Source organism: Crinia signifera, chromosome 6, assembly GCF_055691185.1.
Source record: "Crinia signifera chromosome 6, ASM5569118v1, whole genome shotgun sequence".
Taxonomy (NCBI): Eukaryota; Metazoa; Chordata; class Amphibia; order Anura; family Myobatrachidae; genus Crinia; species Crinia signifera.
In genome coordinates this window covers 136,102,496-136,123,516 of record NC_139222.1, presented here as the reverse complement: position 1 = coordinate 136,123,516, position 21,021 = coordinate 136,102,496, and the positions used below count along the sequence as shown (strand labels likewise).

Sequence of the window (21,021 nt, the reverse complement as noted above, 5' to 3'; positions counted from 1 at the left end):
TGCACACCTTACAGATGCTACAAGTACCACACCGATGGAACCCCTTAGTTTTTATCAGGTTCCGAGTTTCGGGTGTATTGATGGCACTCCGCACCACCATATTTTTAATATTTTCAGATCTCCTGTAAATAATATTAGGAGTAGTTCCTATGTATTTCTCAAGCAATGGGTCACTATTAAGGATACCCCAGTGTTTTTTTATTATACATTCTATCTCTTTATGCTGAGAATTGAATTTAGTGATGAAGGGTACCCCTCTCTTATTTTCTTTGATTTTTTTGGGGTCCTTTTTCAAGGCATCTATTCTGTTCATTTCTTCTCCTTCTTGTAGAGCACTTTTCACTACTACTGGATCGTAACCTTTAGCAATGAACTGTTGTTGCATTACTTCCGCTTGTTCTCTATACATAGTCACATCTGTGCAATTCCTCCGTATACGGAAGAATTGGCTCTTAGGAACACTCTTCTTCCAGTTTGCATGATGATTGCTATCAAACGGGATGTATGAATTGCAATCTGTACTCTTAACATAATTTTTTGTTTTTATCACATTATTCTCTATATAAATGGACAAATCTAGAAAATGCACCTCACTTTTACTGGTTTCAAAGGTGAGTTTAATAAACAAATTGTTCTCATTGAGATACTTAGAGAAGATTTCAAGGGTGGACTCTCCTCCCCTCCAGATGAAAAAAACATTGTCGATGTACCGGGACCAGGACACCAGGCTGGCACCATATGGGTGGCCACTCCAAACTGAAGTAGCCACCCACCAAGCCATGAAAAGATTGGCATAGCTAGGTGCCAGCCTGGTGCCCATAGCGGTCCCAGTGAGCTGAAGATAGTAGGACCCCTCATACCAAAAATAATTATTTGTTAGAATAAGGGAGATGCCCTCAAAGATTAATCTTTTTTCATCATTTGATGTATTTTTTAGGTCTAAAAAATATTCAACGGCTGCAAGGCCCAAATCATGTCTGATTATAGTATATAGTGAGGTGACATCTGCCGTAGCTAGAATGTCACCTTCCTCCCATACAGTCTCCTGGAGAGTCTGGAGTACTGAAATGGTATCCTTCAGAAAAGAGGGGGTTTGTTGGACCAAAGGTTGGAGTAGGGAATCCAAATAATGGGACAGATTTGAAAGGATAGACCCAGTCCCTGCCACGATGGGACGCCCAGGTGGACACCTGGATTAGAACCGTCTACCCTGAGAAAAGCGCTGTGGAGATCCACCTCTGTAAATTGTTACGTGTATCTGTATTGGGGGTTGGTAGCCCTACTTGGTGTATCTTCTAGCTGCATTTCCAAGTGAGCGCAGGTGGCAACTAAAATCTCTTTCCAAACCTTGGCAGCTCTATTTCTATGGCTTGAAACTTGTCCCTTGGGGGTTAAACGGGTTGAATGTTTGAATGGTATTAAATGATTTTTAAAATGGTTTTCACCTGCAATGTGAAAGGTCTCAAGGCTCAGACCCGTTTTAAAGTCCCATTTAAGAATACCGTGTCATTACCCATTTCTGCAATGTGAAAGCAGCATAAAAAGCACTAGACAAAGTACTTACTAGTGTTCCAGGACCATACCCATGTCGTATCAATGATTATACAACAATGATTTTATTTTATGCTGAGTTGTCTTTTGCATTGTTACATTGTTGCTGCCATGTCATTGCAGAGCTGCCTGTTACTGCTGCAGGGCAGTTTTCCAGCTATGTTTAACTGCCAGTGACCACGGATGCTGAGAGTAGTTAAGGAGGGAGAGCAGGGCAGCCAATAATATTATGCCTTTGGGCAGCCTGACCCCTAAATTTACCTCTGGTATTTGCATATGGGAAGAGAGAATTGTGTGACCAAATAAAACCTCTAACATGTACAGATGTGTCCTTATACTGTACAAAGTTGCCGCGATATGTGTGAGTCACATCAATTTGGGTGACCACGTAATCCATACATATTGCATGGTAAACCCACAGATATGGATATATGAGAGACAAGGATATACCAGGGCAGGCTGAAAAAAATATATACAGTAGGACCGTTTTCTCCATTTATTATCAACAATAAAAAGTTATATTAAAATGTAATGTTATATTATTAAAATCAATAGGGGCTAATAAGACCACTAGATTAGTTTAGAGCATTTGTCCCAGAACTAGGGCCTTTTCCAATTACTCTATGCAGCACATAGATATTACCAGTTCCTGAAAATAACGGCTTGATCCAATCCTGTTGTGCTTTAGGAAAAAGGTAATAGTCCCAAGGTAATAGCACAAGAAACTTTCTCAGGTGCAGCCAAGCTCAACAGCCTGACTATCAATATTTTTCTTGGCTGGGTCAACACGATCGTCTTGGTCTCCTCTCCAAAATGAGCCCTATTGTGGAGCCAAGCCAAGTAACTTTCTCAGATGGGATCAGGAGGGTACTGCACAGGAGCAAGGTTCCCAGTAGGAAGTCTGGTCCGATATTTCTCCTCCGAATAGAGGTCCCAGTATTGGATAGACGCTCAAGTGTTCCAGTGGTGAGTAAATAACTCAACGTGTTCCTCTGGTTAATATTAGGTTTCCGCTTCTCCATCAAGCTCCTGAAGTAGCGGAAACCTAATATTAACTAGAGAAATATTATGTGAACTAGCAAATATATGTTAAGAACATGTGTACCTGGTTCATCACTACATGTTCAGGTGGGTGAACATTATTTATATTGTAAGCAATGGTAATGTCCCAGGCATCAATAACCGCAACACGAAGATCTTGGAAGATATCCTTCACAATCAGATATTGGATATAGCCATGGAAGTCACTGAATCTCTCGGCATCACTGCTGACCTCTCTGATGTTCTCTGCTTTGATAATAACCTTGGTCTCTGGACTCCGTAAGAAGAGACGTTTCACAGCCTTATGCACATTTATAACTCTCCTGATAAAGAGCTGGATTGGGAAAGGTCTGAAGTGCTGGCCCAAGCAGATGACAAGAACATAGTTGGAACCACCCGCTAGTCGATCTATCTCCTCAGTCATGTAGGTATCGTCTTTAACTGTGTAATAATTACTCGCAACAAAAGGATGACTGTGCTTTTTCCAGTGTAACTGAATATTCCTCCTCTCATGTACTGCAAAAAGCAGCGATTCCAGTCCTGTTCTATGCAGATTCAATTTCCTGAATTCTGTTGAAAAAAAAAATAGTAAGAGGTAATTTTATAAAGCCGTCTGGATTTCTGGATTTATATCTATTAAGTTTGGATTCTATCTTTCGTATCATGTTAATTATTCTGGGAAATGGTGATCAGCTAGCACATTGCAAATCAGCATGTTATTTAACCCCAGCAATCTAGTTGTGCTGACAAAGATGCTGGAAAAGATAGGCTACTCTTCTACTTCTAAAGGTCCATACACACTGGGCGACTATGCCCAGCGTGTATGGACAGCGATGATCACTATCATCACTGCGGGGAAAGCCACTCAGTGCATACACCCTGAGTGGCTTTCCCCCTGCCCGGCACCGACGGAGGGGGGAGGATGGCTTTGCATAGTAGAGCGCTATGCAAAGCCGTCCTGAAAGTCTCTCATCTGCGGCTTTTTTTTAAGGAAAATTGACAAAGCCGCCTGAGCGCGGCGAAACGCGTCTTGAGGAGTCCATAGAGGAGGACTATCAGTTGAGGACCTGCAGGGCACTTGATCAACACTACTAGCCCGCCGCCTGACTGACACTGATCCGCGGCAACCCGGTCCCTACTGTGCACACTAACAGCCGGCTGGGAATTGAGTCCAGCAGCCGCTGTATACACCAGAGGTCTGCGCTGCAGACGTCAGCACACGTAAGTGCTGGGTTGATCCTGACTCAGTGGAGTACCGTTTATCTCAGCCCAAAGTTGGGCCGCCGGCTGGCGCAGCACCCGGAGAAAGGGTTTAACAACACCAGGCATCTGGCTCGGTACATCCATCAGGCCAATTCACCAATGCCTCCATGATTAGAGGAGACAGCACCAAGTACTATTAAGGAGATATTGCTATACATATGGTGTGTATCCGTCCTGGAAGCCCTGATCCCATTTGGAAGGATTTACAAAATTTTGCCCACAGCAACTTTGTGCGAGGCTGAAACATCTGTCCACACCTGGCAATTTATCCACCCAATCAGGAACTGGTAACTATTTGTTACACCTTATGCATATGCAGTGAAATGGCTTTTTAACAAAAAATTTTATTGAGGTTTTGCATGCATGCAAATTAGTGTTTTTTATACAATAATTTTGTTTGTTTATACTGTGTTTTTGTGTTATTTGTGTAATAAATTGTTTTAGCATACAGAAGGCGCCCACTGGTCCTTTTTCTCCATATATCCCCTAAGTGAGGGCGGCATCCCTCTACCAGAAGGCAGCCATTTGTACGCGGCACAGCACACCTGTCCCTAGCGCTCAAACCTTTCTTTAGGATATCACGTCAGGTGCCCGAAATATATATATTGGTGGTTCATGCTGTGTGGTTCAGGTGATACACCAACTGTCCGTACACCCGCACAAGGAGCCAACATTGATTGGCAGCTAAACTGGGTAGTCACATGTATGATTGGGCAGAGTGTATGGAGAACACACGGCCCAATCTGATGAGAGATATATCTTCAGATCAATTGATCTGCAGATATACAGCGGGCAATATAAGTATTAAGCACATCACCATTTTTTCCAGTAAACATACAGTATTTGTAATGGGGCTATTGTAATAAAATGTTTACCAACAACCAGAAACATCCAATGCAATTCACACGTGCAAAGAAATCAAACCATAGATTCCATAAATTCAGTTATACCTGTATGTAATAATGTGAAATGACACAGGGAAAAATTATTGAACACATAAAGAAAGGGTGGTGCAAAATGTCATGGAAAGCCAAGACACCAGCTGAAATCTATCAGTAATTACAATGCAATCCTGCCCCTTATCAGTGCAAATTAATATAAGCTGGTTCAGTCCTAAATGATAACCTACAAAAAGATGTCTCATTACCAAGGTTTCACACAAGAAACATCTCATTAAGGGTAACAGCAAAGAGCTTTTAAAAAGACATCCGCTGCTGAACTGTTGCAAAACATACTGATGGCAATGTTATAGAAGGATTTCTAAACTTCTAAATGTTCCAGTGAGCACTGTTGCTGCTATTATTCAAAGTGGAAATATCATCATTTCAGTGGAGGAGTGAAAATAATTATCAGAAGAGTTGTCTAAGAGCCAAGGGCCACTTGTGGAGAGCTTTAGAAAGACCTGGAATTAGCAGGTACAATTATTTAAAAAAAACCCAGTAAGTACAGTAATGCAATCAACCGCCACGGCCAGTATGCACACTCACAACGCAAGAGTCCATTAGTGAAGAAAAAGCATGTTGGAGCTTATTTAAAGTATGCTACACAACACTTGGACAAGCCTGTGAAATGTTGAGAGAATATAGGGGGTTATTCTAGTTCACTCTTTCTGAAAAAATCATTCTTAGATGGACAAAACCATGTGCACTGCAGGTTGGGCAGATGTGACTTGTGCAGATTTGGGTGGGGTTTTACTTCAAAGTGAGATCTATATTGCAGTGTAAAAATAAAGCAGCCAGTATTTACCCTGTACAGAAACTAAGGGTGACATTCTATGGGATGTGATAACCACATCGCCGCTATTCGCCCTTTTTGAACTCGCATTTTTCAGTCATAATTCGCATATTTAATGTGATGCGCTTTGGATGCTGAAAAGTGCGAAGTGTTGCGATTTGCGGCGAAGTGGTGCGATTTTAAGTCACAAAAAAGTGCGATTTCTTCCGCCGGTCATGTGCGAGCTTTGGACCAACCGGAGTGCGATTTACAAAACTGTCTCCGCATGAGTAAGAACCCCCCAACCTATTGGCCCACCTCTGTCCCCTCCATTATGCATCACACCCCCTATATAGAGGGCCATTGGCGCCATTTCACTCTTTGATAGGAAGTAAGGAGCATGGAGAGGAGCAGTGGCAGTGTGAGTAGAGGAAGAGGTGTTGGTGGCAGAGTGAGGAGTGGCAGAGGGAGCAGTGGCAGAGTGAGGAGTGGCAGAGGAAGCAGTGGCAGAGGGAGCAGTGGCAGAGGGAGCAGTGGCAGAGGGAGCAGTGGCAGCAGCCAGCCAAGTGGGAGAGCCAGCAGTGTGGCAGGCAGCATGGCCACAGCAAGGCCAGCCCCAGACCAGGCCCTGGGCGTCCAGCCCCAGCAGGAGGAGGTGGAGGATCCGCTGGCATCCCCATCCTATAGCCAAGACCTTGACCATACCCCACAGCAGCTGCAGGAGGGCCACATGTCAGAGGTGGAGGAAGATGGAGGTGAGGAGGAGGAAGACACTGGCATGGAGGAGGATGGCTGGAGTAGAAAATGAGGAGGAGGAGGAGGTGGAAGCTGGCCGCACAAAAAGTGGCCGGAAGGTCAGATTTTCATATGAGGAAAATGCTGCACTTGTCCGGGCTATCATGCCAGTGTTTGACCGTTTACTTGGCAAATCTCACCACAAGACCACTGCACAGCGCAAAAGGGCTATGTGGAAGGACATCACCCAGGCGGTGAACGCTGTCAGTCAGCACAAGTGCCTGGTGCGCAATGTAAAAAAGAGATTCAACGACATCAAAAGGCAGTTGAAAAGTAAAATGGCCATGGAGTTGGAGGAGGCCACCAAGACTGGAGGAGGAAGCCCCACCACTGTGTGCTACACTTCGTATGAGGTGAAGTTGAAGCGCATCATACCCCCTGAGGTCCTGCCTGGCATGCACGTGGCGGATACCGATAGGCCGCAAACGCCATCCAGAGCTGGTAAGTGTGACCCCATGCAATCTTAAACATACATGCCAATGTTTTATAACTATAATGTTCACTTGTATTGTTATGCTAAGTAAAGTGCTGCTGTGGAACTACATAGCCCAGCAAGGTCATGCACAAGAAATTGCCTGCTCCTACTTTCAAATTGCTCATAATGCTGTGCCCTGTAGTTCCACAACTGCTCATATTGATCAACACTGTAACATTCTTTCTAGCAGCCTAACATGTATGTGGCCAAAAACACAGAGGTGTACTGGTGGTTTACCTGCCATGACTACATACCACAGATTATCCAATAGTTGTCATGTGTCCACTAATTTAATAATCATTTTACCAAATAATAGTGTTAAAAAAAATAAAAAAAAATGGTGGTGAATAAATAATGCAGTCCTTATCCAAAGGAAGTATTGTCCATTATAGTCATTTGAATGCATGGTTTTTGTAAATGCTTATCCATTGTAAGGTCCATAATGGCTGCCCATCTTTCCTTGTACAGATTGTCCATCCCGAAGTGCTGCAGCATCCAAGACAAGAAGGCCCGTTGCTGCAGAATCTGTGGAAGCAGGTAAATGAACAAAAAACACGCCATTACACATACAGTACACACACCCATGTCACATCAACAATATCTCACACTACATTCATCTCCTGCTGCTACATTGCAACTGAAATGAATGTCATCTGAGCTAGGCATGTGACATATTATTAATGTCAATGTTACATGCTGTATCGGGGTACATGTGTAAGTACATAACACCCCTAGGTATGTGCGTCCAGCATCTCAAGCCCTTTCTAAAACAGTATAGATGACAGTCTGGCCTATATATGCATCAGTACTTACCTCTTCATCTGTATCCACAGGTGCTATACAACTAGGGACCAACCAAACCGATTCTTCAATAATGCTGTTAGACGAAATGGACATCATTCTTGAACCGGTCGAGACCTTTGCGGCAGAGGAAGAAATACAGACCTCATCACAGAGTGATCTTCCCCCAAGTGGGGTGTCTCCCAACCCACCCCCACCCACAAACACACCCCATACAGCAGCTTCTGCTTCCCAAGTAGCTAACTCCTTGGTCAATTTCAAGGACAAACAGATAGAATTCATGGCCTCCCAAAGCCTGCAAATAGGTAACATTCAGGGGTACATGCGTGACACGTTTCTTCAATTACGCAAAATTGCACGTAGTGTACGGGTAGGTGTAGGCACTCATGTGCGCATTGCTAACAGCATTGACACCCGTTTTGCAGATTTAACTTCTGCTGTAAGGGAACAGAATAGCCATATTGGCAGCCTGGCGCAAAGTATAGCTGCACTAAGCCAATCATGCACAGCGCAGACCAATGCCTTAATAGGTATGCAGGCCCAACTACAGCAGCTGGAAGCCAATGTGGGAGGTGGCGCAGCATCAACCCTCAGCAGTGTATCCAGCACCCCAATAAGTGGCTCCCCCACTTCCCCACCCCGTCGGAGTGTTAGGACCCGTGGTGGGCTTGGTGCAGGTTCTAGAAGTGGTGTAGGGTTGCCTGATGCTGGGAGAAGGTAGCTCATATATATGTTTGTTAATTTTGTAAAATCCAATACATCTTGTAACATGGCCCCACAGTTGTTATGTGTTACCTGCAAAAATGCAGATTTGTAAAAATGTCTAACCGCATACCATTGTGTTTGTGTATTTTTATAAAAAACAATTATTGTGTAAATTATAACATATTGTAATGGTATATGACAATGGGATTGCACTAAAGTAGTGTGGGGTAACTCCTTGGCCGGCAAAGGTTGTGGATCTACATATTCCAGCAGGCTCTGACACTCATGGTTTGGACTGTAATGGTTGTAGTGTGTCAGGGCATGCTGGCACGTGTAGTTCCACAGCACCAGTGAGCCATGTTTGACTGCAAACTTCATTCATACATGTATCAAATGTACTTACAAGCTAGATACCAGCAAGGGATAGGTCAGCACCACCATCTGCATCCGTTGGGCTCTGTGTATTAGGCTAAATGTGGGTGGAAGCAGATGGTATTGGTCACAAATTTGTTAATGAGTACACTTACAGCACAGGTACATTTTGGAGTACAGGGCACATGTGCTTACCAGAAAAGTAACGGCTGATGATGTGTGTGCGCACCAGATTCCCCCTCTGCGTACCCCTCACTACCCGAGGTGTGGTAGGTTGGGCTTCCTGCACGACTGCTGCATGTTCCTCCTCCACATAGGCAGGTTGGGACAGGGCTATGTTGTGCAGCATGCAGCAAGCCTGGATGATCATCACTACTTTGGCAGGGTGGTAAAGCAGCGTACCCGACGTCCTGTCCAAACACCGGAATCGACTCTTCAAAACGCCAAATGTGCGCTCCACCACATTGCGGGTTGCAATGTGGGCTTCATTATACCGGTGCTGTGCAGGGCCCTCCGGGGTGCGCAAAGGTGTCATGAGCCAGGAAACACAAGCATATCCTGAGTCACCTAAAACACAGATAGGAAGTTATTGCCTTATATGGGACGGTATGTGTTTCTTTCAAACAGGACACACTGGTAGAAGAGCAATATGCTTGTGAAACAGGAAACACACACATTAGAGCAGGTACAAATAAGGACAGACAGGGTAATATGTAAAAAGGTACTTACCTAGTAGCCAGCCCTCTGGCATTTGGTGGTCGGTAAATCTGTTCCAGAGGGCTGAGTGTCTCAGAATATAGGCGTCATGGCAGTTTCCCGGAAAGTGCGACAACACTCAGGATTTTCAAGTGAGCATTGGATACAACCTGCACATTCAGGGAGTGCCGCCCACGCCTATTGACGTAGACGTGGCCCCGCACGTGCGGTGCCCTAATCCCAATGTGTGTGCAGTCTATAGCTCCCAGCACGCGAGGGAATGCTGAGAGTCTATAGAAAGCCAACTTGTGGTCCTGCTACTCCTGCTCAGAACTGGGGAATCTGATGTATGTGCGCCACAACTTCTTTAAAGCAAGTAACACTTGAGTAAAATGCTTAGAGAAAGTGGCCTGTGATACCCCCAAGGCCCATGAGGTCACATACTAAGTGGAGCCTGTGGCCAAATAGTAGAGGGCACACATTAATTTGTGCAGGCCAGACACTGCATAGTTGCCTCCCCCAAAAGGGTCCAAATCATCTCTCACCTGCTCATATAAGTCCAACAGGTTAATGCGGTTCAGCCTAAACATCCCCACAACCTGTTGATCCGAGAGGGAGTCCAGGTACAGCCGAGCACGATACATACGTGGGGTACGCAGTAGTCGGGGGGCTACCTGGATCTGGCGCGCAGCTTCCTCCCTCCTGCGCAGCTCCTCCAAATGGGCCACATCACAGATAAGCAACTCCAAACCACTCTGCAAAATCTCCATGTCTCAAACCCTCACAGGTGTCCTTAATGATGTTGGGGTTTATGTAGGGGTGTTTGTAAGTGAAAATGAGGGCACCTGTGGTGAAATTAACCATGTGTGCACTTGACCAAAATGAGTTCTGGGCCAAATCGCCAAACAAAACCTGGTCTGAAATAAGTGCGATTATTAGACACCTAAAAAGTGCGATTTGAGAAACCGCATTACATTAAATAAGCGATTTGTATACTTTTCTGTACGAAAACATCTGGATGCGATATAAATGCGAATTAATCTCGCACTTTTGGTCCGCATGCATTAACGCACATAATATGCGATTTCAGTCCCTTAGCGCATCCTATTAAATAGGCGATTTGACGGAAAAATGCGATGTCGCCATTTTGTTGACTAATTAACGCCAAAAAACGCAAATCTCATCCCATAGAATGTCACCCGAAATAACTCACCCAAATCTAATTCTCTCTGCACATTTTACATCTGCCCCCCTGCAGTGCACATGGTTTTGTCCATCTAAGAAGGATTTTGTCAGAAAGAGTGAACTAGAATAAGGCCCATAGGGGCAGATTTATTAAGCTTGGAGAAGAGATAAACTGGAGATAACGCAGAGAAAAGGTAAAATGAGATAAAGTATCAGCCAATCAACTCCCAACTGTCTTTTTCAAACACAGCTGATTGGCTGTGCTTTATCTCCTTTTACCTTTTCTCCGCTTTATCTCCAGTTTATCTCTTCTCCAAGCTTAATAAATCTGCCCCATAGTCTGGTCCAATGAGACCAAGATTTAACTTTTTGGATGTCATAATACACACCATGTTTGTAGGAGAAATGGCACTGCACATCACCTCAAAACACCATCCTAACAGTGAAGTGGAGGTGGGAATATCATGGTGTGTGGCTGTTTTTCCACATTCTTGATAAAAGTCTACTGTCATATAACACTGGGTGCTGAAGATTAAATGAGGGTGGACATTTCAGCAAGTAAATGACCCCATACACACAGCCAAGGACACTCTCAATTGGTTTCAGAGAAAGAAAAGAAAGATGCTAGAATGGCCCAGCCAATCACCTGACTTGAATCCAATTTAAATCTATGGAAAGAGAGAGTGGATTAGAGTTCATAGAAAAAGGGCCATGGAGTCTTCAAGATTTAAAGACTGTTTGTGTGGAAGAATGGGCCAAAAGACTAGTTTCTCTATACAGGAGGTGTCTTGAAGACTTTTGTAAAAAAGTATTACATTTCAGTGTGTGTGTTTAATACTTTCCCTGTGTCATATCACATTGTTACACATAACTTATTTTATGGTTTTATTTCTTTGCAATTATGGATTGCATAGATTGTTGGTGACATTTGGTGAAAATGGTCCTATTAAAACATACGGATATTAGTAGAATAGCTGAATAGCAGTAGAAGTTCCTCTCCGGGGAAGCTGCTGATCGTTGTTAGGCGGAGAAACGCGTTAGTGATACTCACTTCTTCCTGGTACCAGATTTTCTTGTGGACGGCAGTGCCATCATAGTGTGCAGACCTCAATAGGGCAAAACTGGAATTATTAACCGGTCCGGGAACCGCATACTTCTACTGCTATTCAGGTGGTTACCTGTCTACCCCCAAGCTTGTTTTTCTAAAAGGCAGCAAGCATAGCCGCAATCAAAAAGGAGTGGTAACTATATCATATCATCAATAATCAGATTTTTCTTGATGTGCTGCTGTGATGCCACAATGAACTGCTTCTGATGTACTAACAGACTATTAACCACTAACCCGCAGTGGTATGATAAAGACCCCCTTTTCTCTTGCAAACACTAACCAAACATATCAAATATGTCTTTGAAAAAGCCCTCCTAAAGGGTGAAACGCGTTAGAGGTTCACCCAGCTAACAACCTTTTTTGGAACTTCAATCCAGATATCATTCACCATCGCTCCAGGATCTACACGCATCCCGTGCATAATCAACATTGGCACAAATACATCTGGGGAAAGACCGGAGGAGATCCGACTTCATCACGCACCAGAGAGCCGCAAGGAGAACACCGGTGAGACTGGGTTAAACGGCAGCGCAGGTGAGAGTAGCGCTAGCTGTCCGGACACAGTCCCGCAACAGCATGGGTGAATGATACGCCTGCTTCAACATCCTGACGGCATCCCCCCACAACCCGCTCACCGGAGGGACACTCCATATTGGCTGGGATCATAGCGCACTATGGGGCAGATGTATTAAGCCTGGAGAAGAGATAAACTGGAGATAAGGTAAAAGGAGATAAAGCACCAGCCAATCAACTGCCAACTGTCATTTTGAAACAGTTCATTGGCTGGTGCTTTATCTCCTTTTACCTTATCTCCACTTTATCTCCAGTTTATCTCTTCTCCAGGCTTAATACATCTGCCCCAGTGTGCGCAGGTGAGAGACGCGCTGCTGTGTGCCCGAAAACCATTGATGAACATTTTTCAGAAATATATAACAAATGGTATAAGTCCAGCAATATATTTAAAGTAAAAAGACTGTCTGGAGACAAAAGTCAACGGTACTCTGTGAATGCAAAAAAAAACAAGTGTTTTCTGTCCATAAATAAATGAACTTAGTTCCTATATATATTCAGATATTTCAAGACTCATTTTTAAATATATGTGTTTTTTATATATAACAGAAATATATATATTTTTTTGCTGTTTGATGTATTATATTGTGATTTTCTAGGTGGCCGCCTATAAAATTTGTACTGTCTTTATATTTATATATATATATATATTTTAAGAAAAAGAAATATACATAAACTATTAACTAAAATAAAAAAACTGTGTATGTGAAGTGATTTCACCCGTGGTGCAATTTTGAATGAAATAATAGCGCAGAGACTCCATTTTTCTTTCTTACAGTTAATCAAATATTTATTCAGATACATTTTCTCCCATCATTTGGCTTACTAATACAGTTGGAACACTAATAATACTATCGGAGAATTGACTTTCTTCACCCCCAATGGGACTTGCTTTTTATTGTTGTTTTGTTTGATTTATGTATGATTGATTTCGCTATTTTTTTATAATTTGTATATTATTAGTTTATCCATTTTTTATTCAGTTAGAATTAAAAATGAATTTATTATTTCAGTATAGTGTATTTTTTTATACGTATTGTTTAGTAACAGTGCCCTTAGCAGCAATAATAATATAAGTTTGTCATAGAGACCCCTAGTGGTGGCTTGTCTTCGTACATTGATTTCTTATACAATTGTGAATTGTTGGAATTTGGATAGACATATCTCTATTCTAAGTGCAGTATGTGATACAAGTACCCAGGGGCGGATCCAGGATAAAATGACAGGGGGGGCACCATGATAAAAAAGGGTTTGGGTGGGGGAGGGGCGGTGTTAGTGGTGCCAGTGTACATGCTAAGAGAGTGGCAGGAGAGGGTGGGAATGGAATTAAAAATAGGCCCATAAGTACGCAGTCCCACCATGGCGACAAAAGTGAAGGATGTAGTTGTGCGCGCGCCAAAGGCGCGCTCCAGAAAAGGGTGTGTGGCCACTCAACAGGGGGCGTGTCAACACCATATACAACTTCTACACATTATGCAACAAAATACTAGACCCCATTATACTTGCCCCTTACACATGATGCCAAATGGAATGAGCCAAAATTGACATAATGCCACATGGATTGAGCCAAAATTCAAATAATGTAACATGGATTGTGTCAAAATTCACATAATGCCACATGGCCTGAGCCAAAATTTACATAATGCCAAATGGATTGTGTCAAAATTCACATAATACCACACGGATTGAGCCAAATGCATAAAATGCCACACGGATTGAGGCAAAATTCACATAATGCCACACGGATTGAGCCAAAATTCACATAATGCCACACGGATTGAGCCAAAATTCACATAATGCCACACGGATTGAGCCAAAATTCACATAACGCCACACGGATTGAGCCAAAATTCACATAATGCCACACGGATTGAGCCAAAATTCACATAATGCCACACGGATTGAGACAAAATTCACTTAATGCCACACGGATTGAGACAAAATTCACATAATGCCACATGGATTGAGCCAGAATTTACATAATGCCACACAGATTAAGCCAAAATTCACAATACACTTCATAAACAGGGACATTGTCCACCAAAGGCGCGCATTAAACATTTACACCATAATGTCCATTACACGTTAAATTACACGCCATTATGTCCATTATGTGTTATGCCAAACCCCATAATGCCTATTAAAAATTATGCTACATAAGTGCGGCTTCTCTACATGCTCATTGCCAAGGGTTCCATGCTCATTGCCAGAGGTTCCATGCTCGTTGCCATGTGGGATTACATGCTCATTGCCAAGGGGGAATACATGCTCGTGGTAAATGGGGGACAGCCGCCGCCAGGCAGAAGTGATAGCCACTGACAGTGTCAGAGCCTGGCTGTATTCAGAGCACTGCAGTTCCCGGCTATTTGAAATAATACCCCTTTCACACCAGAAAATGCATTCCCAGGTTGGCCCCTTTTACATCAGCCTAGTCCCTGCATTTTCTGGTGTGAGGGGGAGAGAAAACCACCCTTCCCCCCTTTAACCAGTTATCTCATTTAACCGGCTATATCTTCAGAACCAACTGACCCATTTACATGAGACAAGTATTATATTGAAGAACTTTTGAGTTGGCTTTGAATGATTTTGGTCCAGTGAAACTGGAACGTTTGGTTCCAGAGTAATCTGCCCTCAAAAACATGAACAGCCATGAAATTACATTTCAAAAATAAAGAAATCGGTTTACACGCAATATCTCTGGAACCGATTAACCGATTTGGACCAGCCTGGTATCATATTGAAGGCCCAGCGATTTGGAATTGAATAAAATCAACCACAAGCTTCTGTGATGCCAGGGCGGGAACTGGCAGCCGTCGAAACCGGGTGGGGGTCGGAATTGACGGGTCCCATATTATCCTAAGGGGAAAAAACGTTACAGGTTTGCCAGGCGATATCTCCGGTTCCCGGGGGGCTAGAGACACGGGGCTGGGCTCGTTGGAAAGCCCTGGTCCTCAGCTACAAAATAAATGACAGGGGGGCACGTGCCCGGGTGCCCCCCCCCTGAATCCGCCACTGCAAGTACCCACATTTGGCTGCTGCTTGAATAGAGGACCTTTCAATTGTAGTTTTTAATTGTTTTAATTTTGACATATTGTGGTCTGACAGGGCATAGCTACCTCCGTTTTTTCTCATGTACAGAGCTTGCGAGAAAGCTCTGTCCCTGCAAATGCAGTCCACAGCCTTGTCAGCATTTTCTCAAATAATACCCCGAGCATGTGCAGCGCATGAGTCTCCATCACGGCTGATGTTGCTGCTGTAAATGTACTTTGTCATTTATGCATTGTAAATTATAGCAGAATATAGGCAGCACATAGGCTGTTTCATTTCGCCCTTGATATGTAAATTATCAACCATAAAGTATGCCTCGTGTGCAAAAAGGGAAAGTCACAATTATCTTGGGCTCTCAGAAGTTAAGGTGCCCATACACCAGAAGCGTATTGGGGCAATCCCCAATGGTCACGCCAGAAGATCGGGGATATTGACATGTTTAAAAATCCCAATCTCCCAATCCTAGCGGGTATCGAGGAATCTGGATTTATTTCAAATTCTTAATATCCCCGATCCCTCAACTGGCTGCTGATTGGAACATCCGATTAGCACAACTGCAGTGCCGGCGGGTTGTGGGATTGGAGGGTGACACCCACTGGTGTTTGGGCCCCTTTTCTTTGTAAATTGCTACAACACATTTATTTTTGAATAGCAATAAAGGAAAGCAAAGAAATATACAATCTAGTATTTTGCTATTGTTAAACAAAGTACCTTTCAGTGAGTTTACCAAATGATGGAACCATTGTCGTAAGGTAGAATCTCCTAAAATATAGATCATTTTGTCACTTAAACAACTGTATTTTTGTTCCGTGTTAGTAAAGTTGGAGATATTACAAAATACCGGTCTCCAGTTATTATTTAACACAAAGCCACTTGGAAAGGGAGACTTCATTCCAATCTTACATTTCTGCAGTTGTAAAGAGGTTGTATCTGAGGAAAGGAAAAATAAAGCAAATTAAAAACACCTTTCTATATTTGTATTTATTAACTTTCTCTATATAGCAGAGAAAAACCTGACATTTGCAGCTAATGTTCTGTTTATACTAAGAATGCATTCTTTTTCTCCTGGTTTTAACACCTATTACCCACAAATTAGGTTTGCTTGTTTACAGACCATTATTATGATGACTGCTAAAAACCTATATACATTTTGTGAAACTCCACTTTCTGATACTGATTCTGTATTCTGGGGCAAACGCAGGATTTTCATGGGGGGGTTCTAGATTTGTGCGATACAGTCTGTGTGTGTCTGTGACCATTGATAGTCCGCACTCACATCCACCTTCAGGGGGTTATTCTGATTCACTCAGAAAGGCACAATCACTCTCTAATGGACAAAACCATATGCACTGCAGGTGGGGCTGATGTAACATGTGCAGAGAGAGCTAGATTTGGGTGGGGGGTGTACTTTAAACTGATATCTATATTGCAGTGTAAAAATAAAGCAGTCAGTATTTACCCTGCACAGAAACAATTAAACTCCCAAATCTAATGCAGCCCATACACGGTCCGTTTAACGGATCCGTTTGATACTTAATTAGCACACATCGGATCGGATCCCTAGTGCATGCAGTGTGCATGCACTGTGATCTGATCCGATGTGTACCTAGTACAAAAAGTATGTGCAGCACATACTTTTTGTACCGTACTATGCGATGCGCGGGGACGCGCATCGCATAGTACAGAACGGAGCCATACACAACGGACCGTGTATGGGCTCCTTAACTCTCTCTGCACATGTTACATCGGGTGTGGTATAGGGTTCCAAGAGACAAGATCCCGACAGTCATTAGCCCAACATCAGGATCCCGACTGGCCTGACTCAGACAGCATGGTAAGCGCAACAAATCCCCTTGTGGGCTCGCTGCGCTCGCCACGCTGCGGGCACGGTGGCTCGCCACCTATTCTGTTCTCCCTCTATGGGGCTTGTGGACCCCCATGAGGGAGAATAGCCAGTGGCCATCGGGAACCCGTCTGTCGGTGTTTTAACAGTCGGGATCCCAACGTCAGGTAAATAACTGTTGGGATCCCGGCTGTCGGGACCCGTTACATCAGCCCCACCCGCAGAGCACATGGTTTTGTCCATTAGAGAGTGATTGTGCCTTTTCAAGTGAATAAGAATAACCCCCTAAGTCCTAACAGGGTGCTTCACTAAAACTAAAATGTATGTATGTACAGTATAATATATGCTTTGCCCCGCCTCCCCCATACTTGAAAAAGGAACACTATGCAGCAAAGGTGAGTGTCAAAGATTTAGGGCATGGCTTCATGGGGAAGGGTGGTGGTCACATAATAGGCTGCGGGGTGTGCATGGTTGGGGCTATAGGCTGTGGGGTGTGAGTATGGTTTGGGTTATAGGCTGTGGGGTGCGTGCTTGGTTAGGGTTATAGGGGGTGTGGGGTGTGTGTATGGTTAGGGTTATAGGCTGTGGGTTGTGTGTATGGTTTGGGTTATAGGCTGTGGGGTGTGTGTGTATGGTTAGGGTCAGGCTGTGGTGTGTGTGTGAGTGTGTATGGTTAGGGTTAAAATGCATGGGGGGGTGAATGGTAAGAGGGAGGAGGTATGGTAGCGTTATACTGTGTGGGGGCTGTATGACTACTGTTGTGCAGCAGGGGGTGAGTTATGCAGGACTGGGGTGTCTGGTTAGAGTTAGGCGGTGGGGTGGTAGTGGCCTCCAATAGACTTACTCTGGATCAGCAAATTCAGGATTGTGTTGAAGCTGTGTTCCGCAAGGTTCCTGCATCATGTCCCATCCTTCTCTGCAGTCAGCATGGCCAGTCACCAGTGTGGCTTTCATGCAGCCCGGCCCCAGGATACAGAGATAGAGGGGCAGGAAGCAATTCAGTGGTAGTGGGGAATCTGGGCACCCAGCGGGGACTTTATTTGCTCCCATGGCACCTGACAGGCAAGTCTGTTTGTGTAGAAGCACACAGCAATGGGTCTGGGGCAATGATAGTGGTTGAGTGTCATTAACTGTGGTGGCACCCCCTCCTCAGCCGTGAGCCCATCCAGATGGTCCCCTGCTTTGCTGAGTTTATGTCAGCTGAGTTTACTGTAATTCAGCGATTTTCTGAGGGCCATTAGCAGAAGGGGCATGGAGAATACCCTCTCGTTGCCGTCTTCAGCTACATCCTGATTGTGCTCCATATTGTGGAACGCAAACTCAGATGTGCGGTAACCAGTCAGTGCTAAGATGGACTGGAGAGCCAGGCATGGTAGGCCACTTTGCAGAGGAGGTATGGGACCACACGCCGCACATTTTAAAAAAAATGGGCGCATGGAAGTGACAGGCAGCAGGCCCCTTTTACTGCTGAAGTTCTTCCCCCTATGCTGCCGAGGTCCTGTAAATTGGACACCTCTTTCTCTACTGCAGAGTGCCTGCCGCTATCAATGCTGACATCCCACTGCCACTGCCTTCATGTGCCCACCACTGCTCAGCTCCTGCTTTTGTACTTTGCCGTCTGCTTTGCAAAGCATGGAGAGCTCTTTAGCACTAAGCAGCCACTGGGCATTCAAGAGCAGCAGCGGCTGGAGGTCGGCAGCAAACAGAAATAAAAACTTCACCTGTCAGGGGGGCTTCTGTGCAACCAAACCCCCCCTTTAAGCGCCACTGGTATTGTTGGTGATTTTGGAGTTTATATTGTAATGCTAGTGATGGAACTACAGTGGGTTGCTTATTCTGGTAATAACTTGTACACAGAATACAGTTTATTTCATCACATAAAGAGACCAATTGTTAAAGCCAGGTTCTAAAGCCACATTTTAAAATGATGGGTGTGCAATACATTTCTGAATGTGCAGTGCATAGGTAAAGTGAACACAATCTGACTGTTTGACTGTCTAGTTGTGAATAATACTCACTGACTTCTTGTGAAATGTCAAAGCACTGAACACTATAGCAGCAGTGGGGATTATTATGCCAACCAATGCCTGCCTTGCTAGGATCCATTTTCAAGAGTGGTGCTCATACTCATGCCCTTCTTGATCTTGACAATGCACCTGCCCACAAGTCCACGAAAGTGGTATATTTCTAGCCGACAAATGCATCCAAGAGTGTGGTCATCTACCATATAGTACAGACCTGGCCCCTTACTACTAGAATGTGTTCCCAGAAATCAAGTGCAAGATGTATGGAATTTGTTTTGAGTCACCCAAACCTGCAGCATGTTAGAAGACACTTCCTACTTTGAACTGATGCAGCTGCTTCACCAAGTTTTGTTTGGCATGAACTTTGCCTAGACTCCTCTGGCAAATACTTTATTTGGTTTGAAATTATAATACTTGCATCTGAAAAATAAATGCACACACGTTGTATGCTGAAGTGCTTCTTACAGTTACAATCATCATAATGGCAGCACCAGTTTTTTCCCCATGAGAATAGGTCTATGTTGGAAAATGAATTTCCTTCCTGCTGGTCAGAAACAATCGATCACTGCTGGTGTGCAATAGCAACATAATGCCAAATATCATGCCAACTAGCATTAAGTGATTTTTACAAGTGAACAACCAGGTCGTTGCTGTAAAAAAATAAAAATAAACCCAAAAAGCAAATAACACATTAATATAATGGTAGAAAAGGCAAAATGGCTCCTGTCCCAATCAATTCCGTCACGTAACCCATTTTGTGTGTCTCCAGTACATTTTGAAAAAGCATACAGCACTATGACTGTATATTACTATATCCCTGGTAAATATACTCAATAAGGTTTTACAGCTATAGAAAAGTATATTTGTGCTACATATTAAAGACCATTTGCTACCCAATGAAATCTGTTTTGTTGTCAGTGCTGATATCGGTCTCCTAACAGGGTTGTCAGCTAAAACCTGGTAGTGGTGAGGCTCCCAGATTTGGGTATCACCACTTTAAAAAGAACAGATGAGTCTGACTAGTAGGGTTGAGATAAGGGGTGCAACCTATTTTTACACATGCTTCTTGTTTTATTTAGTTTTTTTTGTTAACTAATGCCTGATTGTCTGCCATGGAACACTGCAAATTTGCATGTCTTTAATAAAAACATTTTATGTAAATATTTATACATCTACATATAGAATTCAACGGAAACGTCACTCCGGGACCAGTTGAAGATGAAGCAAATCATGGAATTCTATTATTGTGAGGCTACCCTCCAAGAAGGCACCTGGGCAAGTAACTTGTGCATATGATAGTTGAGTGCCGGACTTGTATTTACTTGATACATCTCTATATATAAAAGACTAAGGGCCAGATGTACTAAGCTTGAAAAGTGATAACATGGAGAGTGCTAAACCACTAGTTAATCAGCATCTAACTGCCATTTTACAGGCTGGGTTTGAAAAAATAGTTAGGAGCTGATTGGCTGGTGGTATAGCACTCTCCCTTTTATCACTTTTCAAGACTTAGTACATCTGGCCCTATCTACTCTACACCTCTATGAAGTGATGTACTGCCACTGACCACTAGATGCCACTAATGGACCAAATTACTGCTTAGTGTGCTAAAAGATGCCATAACAGAAAATGAAAGCAATTTTGCAGGTACACTATGTTCTAAATTTGCTTACACAATCCTATTACTTCTGAGTCATTCAACTTTATCACTTCAATGTTTATCCTAGGTTATATCTGTTGCTGGCTTAAGCCAAGTGGACTAAGCCAATGTGTGTTCCACTCACTAGTGTGCTGGCCATGGCCACCATGACAAACGCCAAGCCTCTGTATG

At 43.6% G+C, this 21,021-nt stretch overlaps 1 protein-coding gene and 1 long non-coding RNA gene across 2 annotated transcripts in view; both read right to left on the bottom strand.

Annotated features, from left to right (window-relative positions):
- Positions 1-2,041: 2,041 nt before the first annotated feature.
- The window catches only part of LOC146008234 (NXPE family member 4-like), an 87,620-nt gene continuing 68,640 nt past the window's right edge, over positions 2,042-21,021 (bottom strand). Inside the window, exons 5-6 of the mRNA XM_083147311.1 lie at positions 16,035-16,253; positions 2,042-3,162 (exon numbers count right to left, since the gene is read on the bottom strand). Coding sequence (XP_083003437.1) covers positions 2,627-3,162; positions 16,035-16,253 — 755 coding nt within the window. The 3' untranslated portion in view covers positions 2,042-2,626. The remainder of the gene's footprint in view (positions 3,163-16,034; positions 16,254-21,021) is intronic.
- On the bottom strand, positions 7,094-9,197 carry LOC146008235 (uncharacterized). Its single transcript, XR_014444483.1, has 3 exons — positions 8,748-9,197; positions 7,652-7,756; positions 7,094-7,363 (listed from the first exon to the last, which is right to left on the bottom strand). It is a non-coding gene; the product is annotated as an uncharacterized LOC146008235 (long non-coding RNA).